The sequence below is a fragment of the Callospermophilus lateralis genome, chromosome 4 (assembly GCF_048772815.1).
Source record: "Callospermophilus lateralis isolate mCalLat2 chromosome 4, mCalLat2.hap1, whole genome shotgun sequence".
NCBI classification, from domain to species: domain Eukaryota; kingdom Metazoa; phylum Chordata; class Mammalia; order Rodentia; family Sciuridae; genus Callospermophilus; species Callospermophilus lateralis.
Window position 1 is genome coordinate 107,500,895 of NC_135308.1, and position 13,757 is coordinate 107,514,651.

Below are 13,757 nucleotides of genomic sequence, written 5' to 3' on the forward strand. Positions count from 1 at the left end.
TCCTTTGAAATGTGGACAATTTTGTTGTTGTTGTTGTTTGGACCAAGGTTAACTAATTAGCTCCATTTCCCCTTCCCTCTTCCATCCTCCCCCTTATAATTAAATTTAGGACATCTCAGAATTTTCTGTCATCACCAGGTATTCAGACTAGTCTGTGCTCTCCCCACTATTGCTGGCAATGGTCTTAGAATAAAATAATGTGATTTTTTTAACTTTAGCTCTCATGGTTGTGATTTCCTTCAAATTCCCTCAAATTCTTTTCTGCACTTTGCTTTCTTGAAACTTATTGAGAAATGAAGTAAAATGTTACTGAATACATGTGTCTTGCCATTCCATTCTACTAGAATATTCTTGGAAGAAGAATGTGTTCAAGGTACTCTATACCACACACGACCTGGCACAGCCCTGTCTGTGCTCAAGTCTTTCTGTGGCTGAAACATATTTCCTCCAAAGCAATTCACGACAGTCTACCTTTAAAAAACACAATTAAGAAATATTTTTATTCGGATTGTTTTCTGCCAGCAGAAAATTTGCGATATATATATATATTTGCAATGGCCAAGAGAACACAGAATCCAACTCCTCTATTTTCCTAGGAAGATACAAAATTTTAGATAGAGGGAGGAGCTAGATTCAAGGGAGAGGTGCCAGATAGATCTCATCTGATAAGTCCTCATGAAGAAAAATAGGACTCTGGGGTTGTGAAAATTTTTATGAAAGTTAATTAGGAGCACATAGGGATAAGTGAAGTCCACAGGGAATTCCACTGAGCTTTGTTCCAAGGTTTTAAAACCAGAAGGTAGGATTTCTCCTTCTTCTCTTAGCTTGAACCCTTTGAGAACATTTCACTAGCAAACCTTATGCCCCAAACTTAGTCATCCTTAAATCTTCTGCCTTCAGCAATGTCAGAGTTTGGGAGAAAATTATGTCTTTGTCCAGTTTATCACTGTCCATGTCATATAGCTAAAACCTACCAAGTAGAAAAACCAACGTGCAGAGCAATGAAGTTATGTGCCTGGGGTTCTTCTCTGAGCATGAAGTTTGCCACAGCATCAGGATGCAGAGTCCCGATCTCTCAGTGTGGTCTCCTTTCTGGTGCTCCAGTTTGTCTTTTCCCTGCTGAATTCAGGGGTTTGGAGTGCCAGGGAGCAGCGGCTGGATGTTGAGGGCATGGATGTAGAGGGCAAGAAGAGGTGGGAGTTAGGCTCTTCTGAGAAGCCACTGCTGTCGGAGCATGTGCTGCTGTGGAGGTGGAGAAAGCCTGCAGTGAGATTGAAAAGAAACACATGGTGCATCTGTGAGACGACTGTGTATACTGAGGCTGGTAGGTATTTTCATGCCCCACCTGAGGAAATATTTCTCACCATCATAAGTAATATTTAAGGTTATTTAAGGTTATTAGAAGCAGTAGCAGCAGCAAAAATTATGAGACTTAGGGTTTCTGCTCTTCTCACCATGAAATGAGATTTCTGGAAGAATCAACCCCTTATTCTGTAATACTTATAAAAGTATATGTTTGTACCTGAAAGTATATTATTTTATGCTTATAAAAGCATATGTTTATTCTTTTGTTTTATGCTGCATTTAAATGATTATATTTAAGCTTATGTTTATACTTTTATTCTTATATTTTATCGTCTATTTTGGATTGCTGAGCACTGATGGACAAAATCACAAAACTATCTTCAATTTACATTTTACATCATGAGCTGAACCTAACATTATTCACCTATACATCTTTCCTCCTTCCCTCCCTCCCTGCTCCCTCCCTCCCTCCTTTCTTTCTATCATTTGCTGGGGCCTAGCACTTTCAAGGCCTAGCACTTGCTTGGCAAGTACTCTATCACTGTGCTACAATCTCAGCCTTTTTAAAATGTATTTTATCTTGAGATGTGGTCTTGCTAAGTTGCCCAGGCTGGCCTTGAACTTGCAGTCCTCTGGCTCAATCCTCCTGCATAACTGGTATGCACCATCATGCCTGGTTATATGTTTCTATTAATAAATATTTCTCTTGCCATTTCTCCATGTGACATTCTCAAATATTTACTACCCTTCTCCAACTTCCTGCCTCACACTCTTCAGTCATGCTCCCTTGGGGAAAAGAGAGAAACCAATAGGTAGAAAGTGCTTTGACTTCCTCTCTGGATGACCAATATAACAGTGCTCACACCTATCATTTTTCTTTTTCTCTAATCTCAAAGATCTGTAGTACCATTTCATAATTAAACCCTAAGAGTGCTTCAGATCTCAACGCATCCCAGTTCCCAGTGACCTCCACCTTTCGTTCTCCCCTTCAGTCCTAAGCCTTGGTCAAGACATTCTATTGATTCTTTCCCTTCAGCAAATGTATGTGATAAACATTTCCTCTTTTAGAACAGCAGCAGCAAACATTCCCTGGAGTCTCTTGAGCCCTGTATCTACTTTCTTTTCATCATTTCCTATTTGCTTTTCACATCAATATTTTAAAGCCCTGTCACACAAATAAAAATACTCTCATCAAGGTTGCAAGTCACTATCAGGTTGTAAATCCATTGGTATCTTAGCATTCTCCTTCCTTACTGGATGTCTTATGACACATTACTGAAGACTATACCCTCCTTCTTAGACCAAATTTCACTTGACTTCTACTTGCAACTTTATGTTTCTGATCAATTTGGATGCTCCTTTTGTTTTTTCTTGATTGATCCATAAATATTCTAAGGTTTCTTTTTGGCTTCAGTGTCTGACTCTCATACTGAACTATTTTTTCTTAGGTCATCACTTATTATAATTAAGCCTTGAATTAAAGAAATCTCTATCCTTAAATGCATTTATCTAGTTGCCAAGTGGACTTCTCTGTCATATTATTTTAGAAGTACTTCAGGTTTACTGTGTCTAAAATGCATCAAGTTGTTTTAAACTTGACAATAGCAAAAAATAAAAATAAAAAAAAAAGCATATCAGGACAGTGTTAGTCTTGACTTTCTATTTATGGGATTATTTTACAACTCTGTAGGGTCGGAGCTTATATTACAGATTTATGTTGGGTAGAAATAGAAATAATTTTTGTCCAGTGCCATCAATAATTCTAGAGATTATAATTTACAATGTTATTAAATATTAAACAGTTATATATCTAACTTGGATTTTATTAGGTTGTCTTTATATACAAAGTAGCTTATCAAATACACTTTGAATCAGCTCAAATACTTTATTGGTACCTTATTAATGAATGAATTGAATAAAATCTCTGAATATCTTTTTGAAAATTATACTTAAAATATTTGCCTCCCAACTTGTTATTTCTGCTGTATTGTGTTACTGATAAAAGGACATTAATATCCACTTAGTCATCTGAGATGACACCTGGAAGTCAACCTGTGTTGTTTTTTCTTTCCCTCATCCTTTCTTCCTACTTAAACACAAGTTTATTTGGCTCTAGGTTTGGCCATTGCTATGGTGTGCATGTGTCCCTTCCAAAATTCATGTTGAAAGTTAGTCTCCCATTGTGGTGGTATTGAGAGATGGGACCCTTTGGGAAGTGATTAAGTCATGAGGCTTCTACCCCCATCAATGAGTTAGTCTTATACAGGATTGGAGGAAACCAGTTTAAGACCCTTTTGTTCTTCTGTCCCTTCTGCTCTATGAGGAGCCATGCAAGAGATTTTTACAGACACCCAGCCTGCTGGTGCCTTGATCTTGGATATCCCAGCTTCTAGAACCAGGAGAAATTTTTTATAAATTTTTTATAAATTATCCAGTTTGGGGGCTGGGGATGTAGCTTGGGAGTAGAGTTTTTGCCTAGCATTTGTGAGGTCCTGGGTTCAGTTCCCAGCACCAGAATGAATGAATGGATGAATAAACAACTGGGTCTCAAGCATTTGTTATAGCAGCACAGATTAAAACAGCCATTTTCTGTTTCAAATATCTAGGAGTTCCCTCTTCCTTCCTCCTTCCCCAATGCTCCTACCTAGCTTCTGATCATCACATTCTCCTCAAGGTTCTGTGGTAGGTTCTAATTTTTTTTCCTTACTTCATGGCTCCCTACTCAGTTCATCCCCCCTATCTCTGCCAGAATGATATTTCAAAGACAAATCTAATCATTGACTTCCTTTGTAAAATTTCCAGTAACTTCATATCTTCTCAGACTAAATAAAAAATAATTAAAATATAAGATTTTGTTTCAAAAATCTGATTTCTAATTATCTTTCTTATTCTTGATTTTGAATTTTTCCCCAGTAGGTACAAGGGGTATAGCTTCTGAAGAGCCTGAGATATTATCTTCCTTTCTGCCTTAGAACATGTTTTCTTCTCTGCCTGAATCAACAGTTTTTTTGTTTCCTTTTCTACTTCTCCCCAGCTCAGGCTTTACTCATCTGCCCAGACTCACCTAGAAAAGCCATCTTCCTGCAAGTGAACTTCTCTGTGTCCCATGGGATTTAATGAATAGTAACTGTTGATTTTCCTGTCATATTATTCCCTACACTATAAGTTCAAAGTATCCTGTGGCTATTTCTGCTCAACCTGTGTGACACTCTTCTTGACATTTACAAGTCAAGAGCCAGTGGTGATAAAGGTAGTGAGGACATTGCTCTCAGATCTTAGGGCACAGCCAGGGCACACAGTTAATAAAATTCAGATCCAAGTACAGGTAGAGAGGCTTGCTCTGATCCCAGGAATAGCCTGCACAATCAAGGCCCTGTGCTTGGATGGAAAGAGCACTCACATGGGAGTCAGGAGCTTTGAGTTGAGTTCTGACTTGACTACTAACTGGTTGCACGATCTTGCCAAGTCATTTTCCTTTTCTGAATCTTTTCAAATACAAATACTTGTAACTCTCTGTATGATGATAAGATTTACACAGGATAATATCTCTGAAAGTGCTATCTGAAAGATAGTATCTCTGAAAGAACTAGAGGCTCTTTTTACCAGAAAGGCTGTGTAAGGTAGGAAGGATGGAGCCAGGGCGCTTGCTCTGCACATCTCCAGGAGCAATGCATGCATTGCATTGCATGTTGACACCTGAAGATGTGTGGCTTGACAGCCTTGGACATCGTGTTGGTGATCCATTCAAACTACAGCTCAGAAAATGAGCATCATGCAATGTACATAGAGATTACCCTTCTGCCTTCTGCAGCCTACCGAAAAATGAGCCAGGAGATACAGGTAAAGCTGAGGAAGAAATAAGAGAATACACAGAGATGTAAAAAATTAAAAATAAGAAATAAAATAAAAATTTAAAATAATTTTTTTTCCTGATGCAAAAAGGGAAAGATACCTACCCCTCATTTTCTTGGAACAGCTTCTTCTGAATACTCATAAATTCTTTCTCTGTGTCTTTGAAATATATGCAAATCTTTTCAAAGGCTAAACAGTCTTGTGCCTCTTTTTTACAACCCAGGAATATCAAACTCTTTTTGTTTTTACTGTGGTAAAAACATTTAACATGATAACTACCCTCTTAATGAAATTTTAACTATATGATATATTGTTGTTAATTGCAGACAATGTTGAGTAATAGATGACCAGACTGTTATCATCCTGCGTAATTGAAATTTAATGTCAGTTGAATAGCAACTCCTGACCATCACTACTCCCCAGCTGCTGGGGAGCACCATGCTACTGTTTCTATGTATTTGAGTATTTTGTACAGCTCATACAGGTGGTATCAAACAGTATTTGTCTTTCTGTGACTTTTTTCACTCAGCTTGATGTCCATAGGGTTCATCCATGTCATCACATATCATGGGATTCCCCTCCTTTTTAATATTCCCCTCCTTTTTAATGAATAATATTTCATTTTATATATGCCACACTTTTTAAATTTGTTCATCTTTCTATTGATATATAGCTTGTTTTCACAATTGATCATTGTGACCAATCTGAAATGAACATACAAGTATTAATATCTGTTTAAGATCTTGACTTTAATTTTTTTTGGATAAATGCCCAGAAAAGGGATGGTTGGATTCTTTAGCAGTTTTACTTTTAATTTTTGAGGGATCTTCATACTATTTCATGTAGCAATGGCACCCTTTTATTTTCCCTTTAACAATATACAGGAGTTCCAATTGCTCCACATCCTTGTCAACACTCCTCTTTTTAAGAAATAATATTAGCCATCCTATTTTGTTGTGATTTTGATTTGCATTTCCCTGTTGATTAGTGAAGTTGAGCCCTTTTTGATGTGCCTGCTGGCCATTTGTATATCTACCTTAGAGAAACAACTATTCAAAAATAAATAAGAAATTTCTTCAACTTCCATAGCTTAAAAACCTCAAACAAACAAATTACCTGATTTTAAAATGGGCAAATGTCTTGGAAGTCTCTCTTTGAAATGGGAAGACAGCAGCTCTGTCTCTTAGCCTCTGTGGGAGCGTAGGAGCCTAACTTATGCAAGTTCCTCCTACTTCCAAAACCATCTCCTGTCTTAGATAAGAGAGGTTTATTTATTTATTTATTTATTTGGAATAAGCCATTTAGCTAACACAGATGGCCACCCCAATGACCGGGGGGAATCTGGGGTGAGTCATGTGTTACAAATGATAGTGTGAAATCTTCTTAATGGAGGATCTGCTATTGTTTATTTAGACAATATGTATGTAATGAGTTGTATCTACTTGGTTATATAAAAGGGAGAGATTCCTTTCTTCCCCCAATTTCTTCAGTAGATTTTCTGTGGTTACATCATATTCTAATTTAATGCTTACTCAAAAACAAAACTGCTTTATTTCTCTTACACCTTTGTGGAGAGATTTTCTGGGACAGAAGAAGATTTTTAAAAATTTTCATTTTGAGATGGTGTTGCTAAGTTGTTCAGGTTGGCCTTGAACTTGTGATCCTCCTGCCTCACTCCCAAATAGCTGGGATTGCAGGTGTGCACCACCATGCCTACCTAAAAATAGTGCTTTGAGTTATCTGCTATTTGTGGCTATCAAAGACTAGTTTCCTTCTTTATCCTGTGCTCTGCACCAGCCTTCCCAGCTAATCCCTCTTGTCTCTTCCCACTATTACTAGCAGAATTGATAGTAAAATGAAACCTCCCATCTCTAGATATGGCTTCTTCATGAATAGAATGTGTGTGTATATATATATATATGCCTGATTTTATATATATGTATTTGTATTTAGATTACATATACATACACACACACACACACACACACACACACACACACACATATATATGTGTGTGTGTCAGATCTGGTAAAAGAAACAGAACAACAAAAACTAAATATGTTCCTTGGCCCTGTTTCTTATTTATGTGGTAAACAACAGATAGTTTACATTTTAGCCATAGGGCATCAATAGAAAGGGCTGGAATGTGAAATTCTTGGGCAGGGTGGAGAATATGAGGAATGATGAGAATCATGAGGAGTCTCAGGAATTTGGAGGAAGATTAAGATCTCTTCCTTGGCCAGGACTAAATGAGAAGGTGGAGAGGCTGGCTGGGGATCAGGTCCTCTTTTAACAGAAAAGCAGTCCCTGTGCTGATTATAAAAAAAGGCATTTACTTTATGTAGATGAATAAGAAAAAAGGAATTCCTTCTTAGAAGATGAAGTCCTTTGATTTCTTGTATGGCAGGCTCAGTAGGGCTAGATTTTAACCCCCATTCTCCTCCCAACCTGGGTATCTTTGGGCAATCACTGGGTATCTTTTGTCCAATTGAACACAGTGGCCAGTTTAAGGCTGCTACCATTTCCTACCCAAGCTCATACCCCTCCTACAGCTGATTGCAAGTCATACATCAATTACTGGGACTGGCACTATCACAGGAAATCATTAATTTTTAGCAGATAATTGCAGACTCCTGAAGAGGCAGATGCAGGGCTGCTTCTTCCAGCCCTAGACACTACTTTTTGATGGAGTGTCAAAGTCATATTGTACAAAGGCATATGGAATGGATGGGATGTTGTGACCATATCTGAGGAACCGTCCCATTGAGCTCTGACTCTGCAGCTCTGCCTTTGGAGTTGGTGAGTGAATTTCTCTCTTGTACATTTAACACAGAGGTGCTAATTAGGGCAGCTGCTGAGATGTTTTCATAACTATCCCATCCTATTGTGGGATGATAGAGGAACTAGGTTGAGCAAGACAGTTTTCATCTTTGTGGGAAGATGGCAGACACACACACAGAACACTGAAGAGGCCTGGGAACCATTGGGATTCAAAGACTCAGCCAAAGACGGTGTTAAAATAGATTTCTCATTCTCCTAGGTAATATTAGGAGGGAGAGCTACCAAATCGTTTGCTCTTTTACTTGAGATACTAAGTGAATTTCACTTCTAAAGTTACTATATTTCGTTGAGTCTGGTGAACTGCCTTTTGTAAGGCTCATACTTATTTTATATTCCATGTAAGGAGGAAAAAAGATAACTCAATTGTCTGACACTATCAATTGTAAGACAAATTCTGATTCCAAGCATGTTAAAATGTGGAAAACTGTGTGCCTGAGAATAAGTGAAACATAGCACTTTAACAATAATCTCTGCGGAGATGAAATCTCATTACCTTGGCAGAAAATTAAATCTAGTATTTTACTTGAAATGTATAATTCTCTCATAAGTCAATTCTAATATTCTTAGATGCTGAAATTTAGTCGGAGTGGGGACAGGTTTATGAGGGGAACTGCTGCTCTGGGTGTTGCATGGATTGCTCCGGAGGTACTCACACATGTCCTGCTCAGGGCCTGCTTTGGTGACCATCTTGGCATTTTTTGTGTGTGTGATGCTGACATCTGCTGGAGAAACAACACTTACGCAAAGCTCTGCATTTGCAAGTAAATTCAGTTCTTGGTATGGTTTGGTAACCTAGCCATGGGGTAGGTAGTACACATTTTTATTTGAATTTGATGAGTCTGGGAGTTAATTTCCTTTTCAAAATTTGTATGCCATGTCTAAGTTTGAATGAGCTTTAGAATGAGAGCTTACTCTCTGAGAGTCTTTAATATGTGAAGAATTAAATTAAACTGATAGTTTAATTTAATTCTTTAATTAAACTGATAGTTCTTATTGTCATTGCTAGACTGCTTATCAAGATGGTCACAACAGCCCATCCGTTCCATATGCCCTTGTACAATATGACTTTGTTATTCCATTAAAAAGTAGTGTCTGGGGCTGGAAATGTGGCTCAGTGATAGAGTGCCTGTTTCATGTGCAAAGCCCTAGGTTTGATCCTCAGCACTGCAGAAAAGAAAAAGAAAAAATAAGATACTAGAATAACGTTAGGTAATGAAAATGTTGAAAAAAAATCTATAATCCCATCTACTCAGGAGGCTGAAGCAGGAGGATAGCGAGTTTGAGACCAGCCTGGGCAACTTAGTGAGGCTCTGTCTCAAAATAAAATGAAAAGTCCTGGGGATATAACTCAATGGTAGAGCACTTGCCCAGCATGTGCAAGACCCTGGGATGGATTTCCAGTACCAAGGAAGAAAATAAAACAAAAACCAAGTAGCATATGTATTTTCCATCTCTTTGAATCTAGATTGGGTTTATTATTTGCCTTGACTAATACTTTGTAGAAGAAGGAATTTAGTACAACTTTCAAAAGAATCATTGCAGCTTCATTTTGGGGGGGTCAAATTTGCATGTAAGAAACACAGGCTAGAAAATCTGTGTTTCTTATATGTAAATTTCAAGTTGTGCTGCATTTGTGTACAATGAATCAAAATGCATTCTGCTGTCATATATACCTAATTAGAATAAATAAATAAAATAAAAAAAGAAACACAGGCTAGATACTGAAAGACAACACATCCCATGGAGAGAGCAGCTAACTGACATTTAGAATCCCACACATATGGGTGAGCCCATTTGACCTTCCAATCCAGATGCTGGCCAAATGCTGCAACTGTGTAAATGAATCCAAGTGAGAGGAAGAAAAAAAAAAAAAAAAAAAAAAGGAAGACAGGAAGAAAGAAAGAAACCAACAACCAACCTATTAGTCAATCTAGAAAACAATGTTTCCTTTAACACACTACAGTTCTGGGGGCTGTAAGTAACAATAGGTAAGTAGCACATGAGCAAAGCTTCAAAAGAACCAACAGCAAGGCCCAGATCCTGACCTAACAGATTTGTATTTAACTCTACTGGGTCAACCTCATGGAATAGTTATTTTTTTAAAAAAAAAAGCTCACCAGGACTGAGAACTACTGACCAAAGTATTTTATGCCCATGATTACTTTTATGAAATTCAGTACAATCAGCAACATCATTATATTTATTCCAATATGTTACATTTCCTTCACACACTCCTTATAGGGGTTTAAAGTGCAGTGAATGTATAGTCCATATACAGGTACTTCTGCATACATAGAAACTGTCATTATTCTCCTATTACATAGGACAAAACTCAAGTGATTTTCCCAAGATCACTGAATTAGTACAGAGTAGGTAACTTGTCTGCACATCATAAACTCTTTTATAAAGTACATTTATTTTTTAGAGAAGTTTTACGTTCCTGGCAAAGTGGAGCAGAGGGACTGAGATGTCCTGTGTATACTCTGCCTCCACAAAGGTGCAGTTCTCCCCGTTGTCAACAACTCCCACAGGAGCTGTACATTTGTTTTGACTGATGAACCTGCATGGTCACGTTGAAGTCAGAATTAGACAGGCAGTCAGTATAGATAGGTAAACCGAATCAGGTCTGATCCAGGAGGCCAATTTGAGTGAGTCCTGGATGTTGGAGACTGCCCTCTGAGGGACTGAAATGTTAATTCCTTCAGAGCCCTTCCTCCACCTTTATCAAAAACCTGCCCCTGCTCCAACCTGTTGCCAAGGTAACCTGTCCCAGGAATTGCCCCTCCCTACAGGGAACTATAAGGTTGTTCCTTAATGTGTGCTGGGCTGCTCCTTCCTCCCCTTCCCCTTCAGCCCATCTGTTTCCCACCTTTTGGCCGTCCCACCTAGCATTCTTGGGCCTATGGAGGAAGGAGAGAGAGAAGGGGAAGAGAGGAGAAGAACAAAGGAAGCCTAGAACATATAAAAGGACAGAACACCTCGCTTCTTGAGATACCAGGATACCAGCTATGGCCCCCTTCTCTCTCCTGATAGAAATCTATGTTACCCCTTTTTAAATAAACCCTGCTTTATATGCTTGCCTCGGCGTGCTTCTCTAATGTTATACTTTAACATGTGAGGGAGCAGAACTCGTCACCAATAACCAGAGGTGTCAACATCATCTCCCGGAGTCCAGAGTTTATATTCGGGTCTACTCTGGGGGCTGACCTCTGTGGGTGTGGACAAATGTATGATGATATGTATCCACCACTGTGGTACAACTCAGAGTAATTTCACAGCCATAGATACCCTCTGTGCTCCGCCTGTTCATCGCTCCCTCCCCTCTGTCCCCTTTTTACTGTCTCATAATAATTTATTTTCCAGAATGTCATAAAAATGGAATCATACAGCATGTGGCCTTTTCAGATTGACTTCTTTCATTTAGTAATATATACTTAAGTCTCCTCCTTAATAACTTATTTTTCCTTAATACTAAATAAGATTCAGCTGTCTGATGTACCAGTTTCTTAATCCATCCATCTACTGAAGGACATCTTGGTTGCTTTCAAGTTTGGGTAATTATGAATGAAGATGCTATCAACCTCCATGTGCAGGTTTTTGTGTGGACATTTAAGTCTTCAGTTCTTGGGGGGAACAGGTAAGAGTCTGTTTAGATTTTTAAGAAACTGCCAAGCTGTCTTCCATTTTTTGTTTCCAACAGCAACAAATGAAGAGTTCTTACTGTTCCATGTCCTCACCTCATTTAGTGGGGTAAGTGCTCCAGATTTTGGTCATTATAACAGATGTATGGGGCATCTCACTGTGTTGATTTGCATTTCCCTGGTGACATATGATGTGGAGCATTTTGTCATATCCTTATTTTCTATTTATCTTTGATGAGGTGTCTGTTAAGGTTGTTGGTCTTCTTCTCCTTCTTTGCCTCCTTCTCCTTTTCTTTCTTCTCCTCCCCACCCCCCTTCCCCTTCTTCTTTTGTGGTGATTGAACCTAGGGGATTGAACCTAGGGCTTTGTGCATGTTGAGTGTGTGTCACCATTCCCAGCTTCCTTTGTTTGTAATTTAGCATTTTATATCATTCCATTTTCTTTTCTTTTCTTTTTGGTGTGAGTTATATCTCATTTTTTCACTTTATAGCAGTTTCCCTAGATTGTATGATATACATTTGTAATGAATCCAACTTCATTCAAGAAACACTCTATTACTTAAAGGGTAGTGTAAGTACCTCATTATAATAAAATAATCCTAATTCTTCTCTTCTGCCCCTTGTACAATTTCTGTCATTCATTTCACTTACATGTAATATATATAATACACAATATTAGATTATTACTTTGAATAAACCATTATCTGTTAGATGAATCAAGAATACAAAAAATGAAAGCTTTTTATTTTACCTCCATTTATTCTTTCTCTGATGATCTTCCCCTATGTAGATTTGAATTTCTGACCTTTATCTTTTTCCTTCTCTCTAAAGAATTTCTTTAGCATTTCTTACAGGGAAGGTCTATTAGCACCAAATTTATGTTTGTCCGAGATGTTTTTATTTCCTTTTCCCTTTTGGAGAACAATTTTGCAGGGAACAGGATTCTATGTTGTTGTTTTTATTTTTCTCTCAACATTTTAAATATTTCACACCACACTCTTCTTGCTTGCATGGTTTCTGAGAAGTTGGATGTGGTTCTTATCTTTGCATCTCTATAAGTAAGGTGTATTGTCTACTGTCCTCCCCTAGCTTCTTGAAGAATTTATTTTTTTTTCAGTTTTGACATTTTGTACTTCAAAAATAATATGGATAGTTGTTTTTATTTTTGTTTTACATTTATCCTGCTTAATGTTCTCTGAGCCTCCTGGGTCTGTGATTTGATGTCTGATATTTATTTGGGAGAAATATTCATTATTGTTTCAAATTTTTTTTCTGTTCTTTTATCTCTTCTTCTAGAATTTTCATTATGCCACATGTAATATCTTTTGTAGTTGTTCTGCATTTCTTAGATATTCTGTTCTGTTTTATTTTCCCCAGTCTTTTTTCTCTTTGCTTTTAGTTTTAATAGTTGCTTTTGCTATACCTTCAAGCTCAGGATTCTTTTTTCAACCATGTCCAGTCCATTAAGAAGCCCCTCAAAGGCATTCTTTATTTTTGTTACAGTGCTAACATTTATTTTTAAAATTCTTTTTCAGGATTTTCGTCTTCTATTTACATTGCTCCCCTATTCTTCCTTGCTGTCTACTTTATCTTTAGAGTCCTTAGCATTAAAATCATAGTTGTTTGAAATTTCCAGTCTGATAATCATGTCTGACTTTGGTTCTGATATTTGTATTATCTATTCAATCTGTGCCCTTTTTTTGCCTTTGAGTATGTCTTATAATTTCTTCTTGACAACCAGACATGGGCTCGGTGCTAAAATTAGGTCTTTAGTAATGTAGTGGTGAGCTATGAGGGGGAGGGGAAGTCTCCTGCCGTCTTAGTTGTACCTCTGGACTAGGAATTCCACATATGCTTCTCTGCCTCTTCTCCCCACTTTGGAGGGACAGGATGTCTACAGGGAACAGGAGTTAGGTGCTTTCCTTCCCCCAGGGTCAGCTAGTTTTTGATAAAACCCCAGCAGTTTATACTTTGGTTAATTAGTTTTTCTTGAGGGCAAACCTTCTTCTTTCTTCTGCCAGATGTCATAGGGAATTTTTCTTTGTTATTTACTGTAAGAACCTGGTTGAGTTCCTGGAGGCAAAACTCACCAAGTGTGGGGTGCCTGGAGTTTTCATT

At 37.9% G+C, this 13,757-nt stretch overlaps 1 protein-coding gene across 2 annotated transcripts in view; it reads right to left on the bottom strand.

The window, feature by feature from the left end:
• Positions 1–565: 565 nt before the first annotated feature.
• Positions 566–13,757, bottom strand: part of Tespa1 (thymocyte expressed, positive selection associated 1) — a 37,210-nt gene continuing 24,018 nt past the window's right edge. For both annotated transcript variants that reach the window (XM_076852935.1, XM_076852934.1), the window contains one exon: positions 566–1,261. In XM_076852935.1, the coding sequence (XP_076709050.1) occupies positions 1,076–1,261 (186 nt within the window). In that variant the 3' untranslated portion in view covers positions 566–1,075. The remainder of the gene's footprint in view (positions 1,262–13,757) is intronic.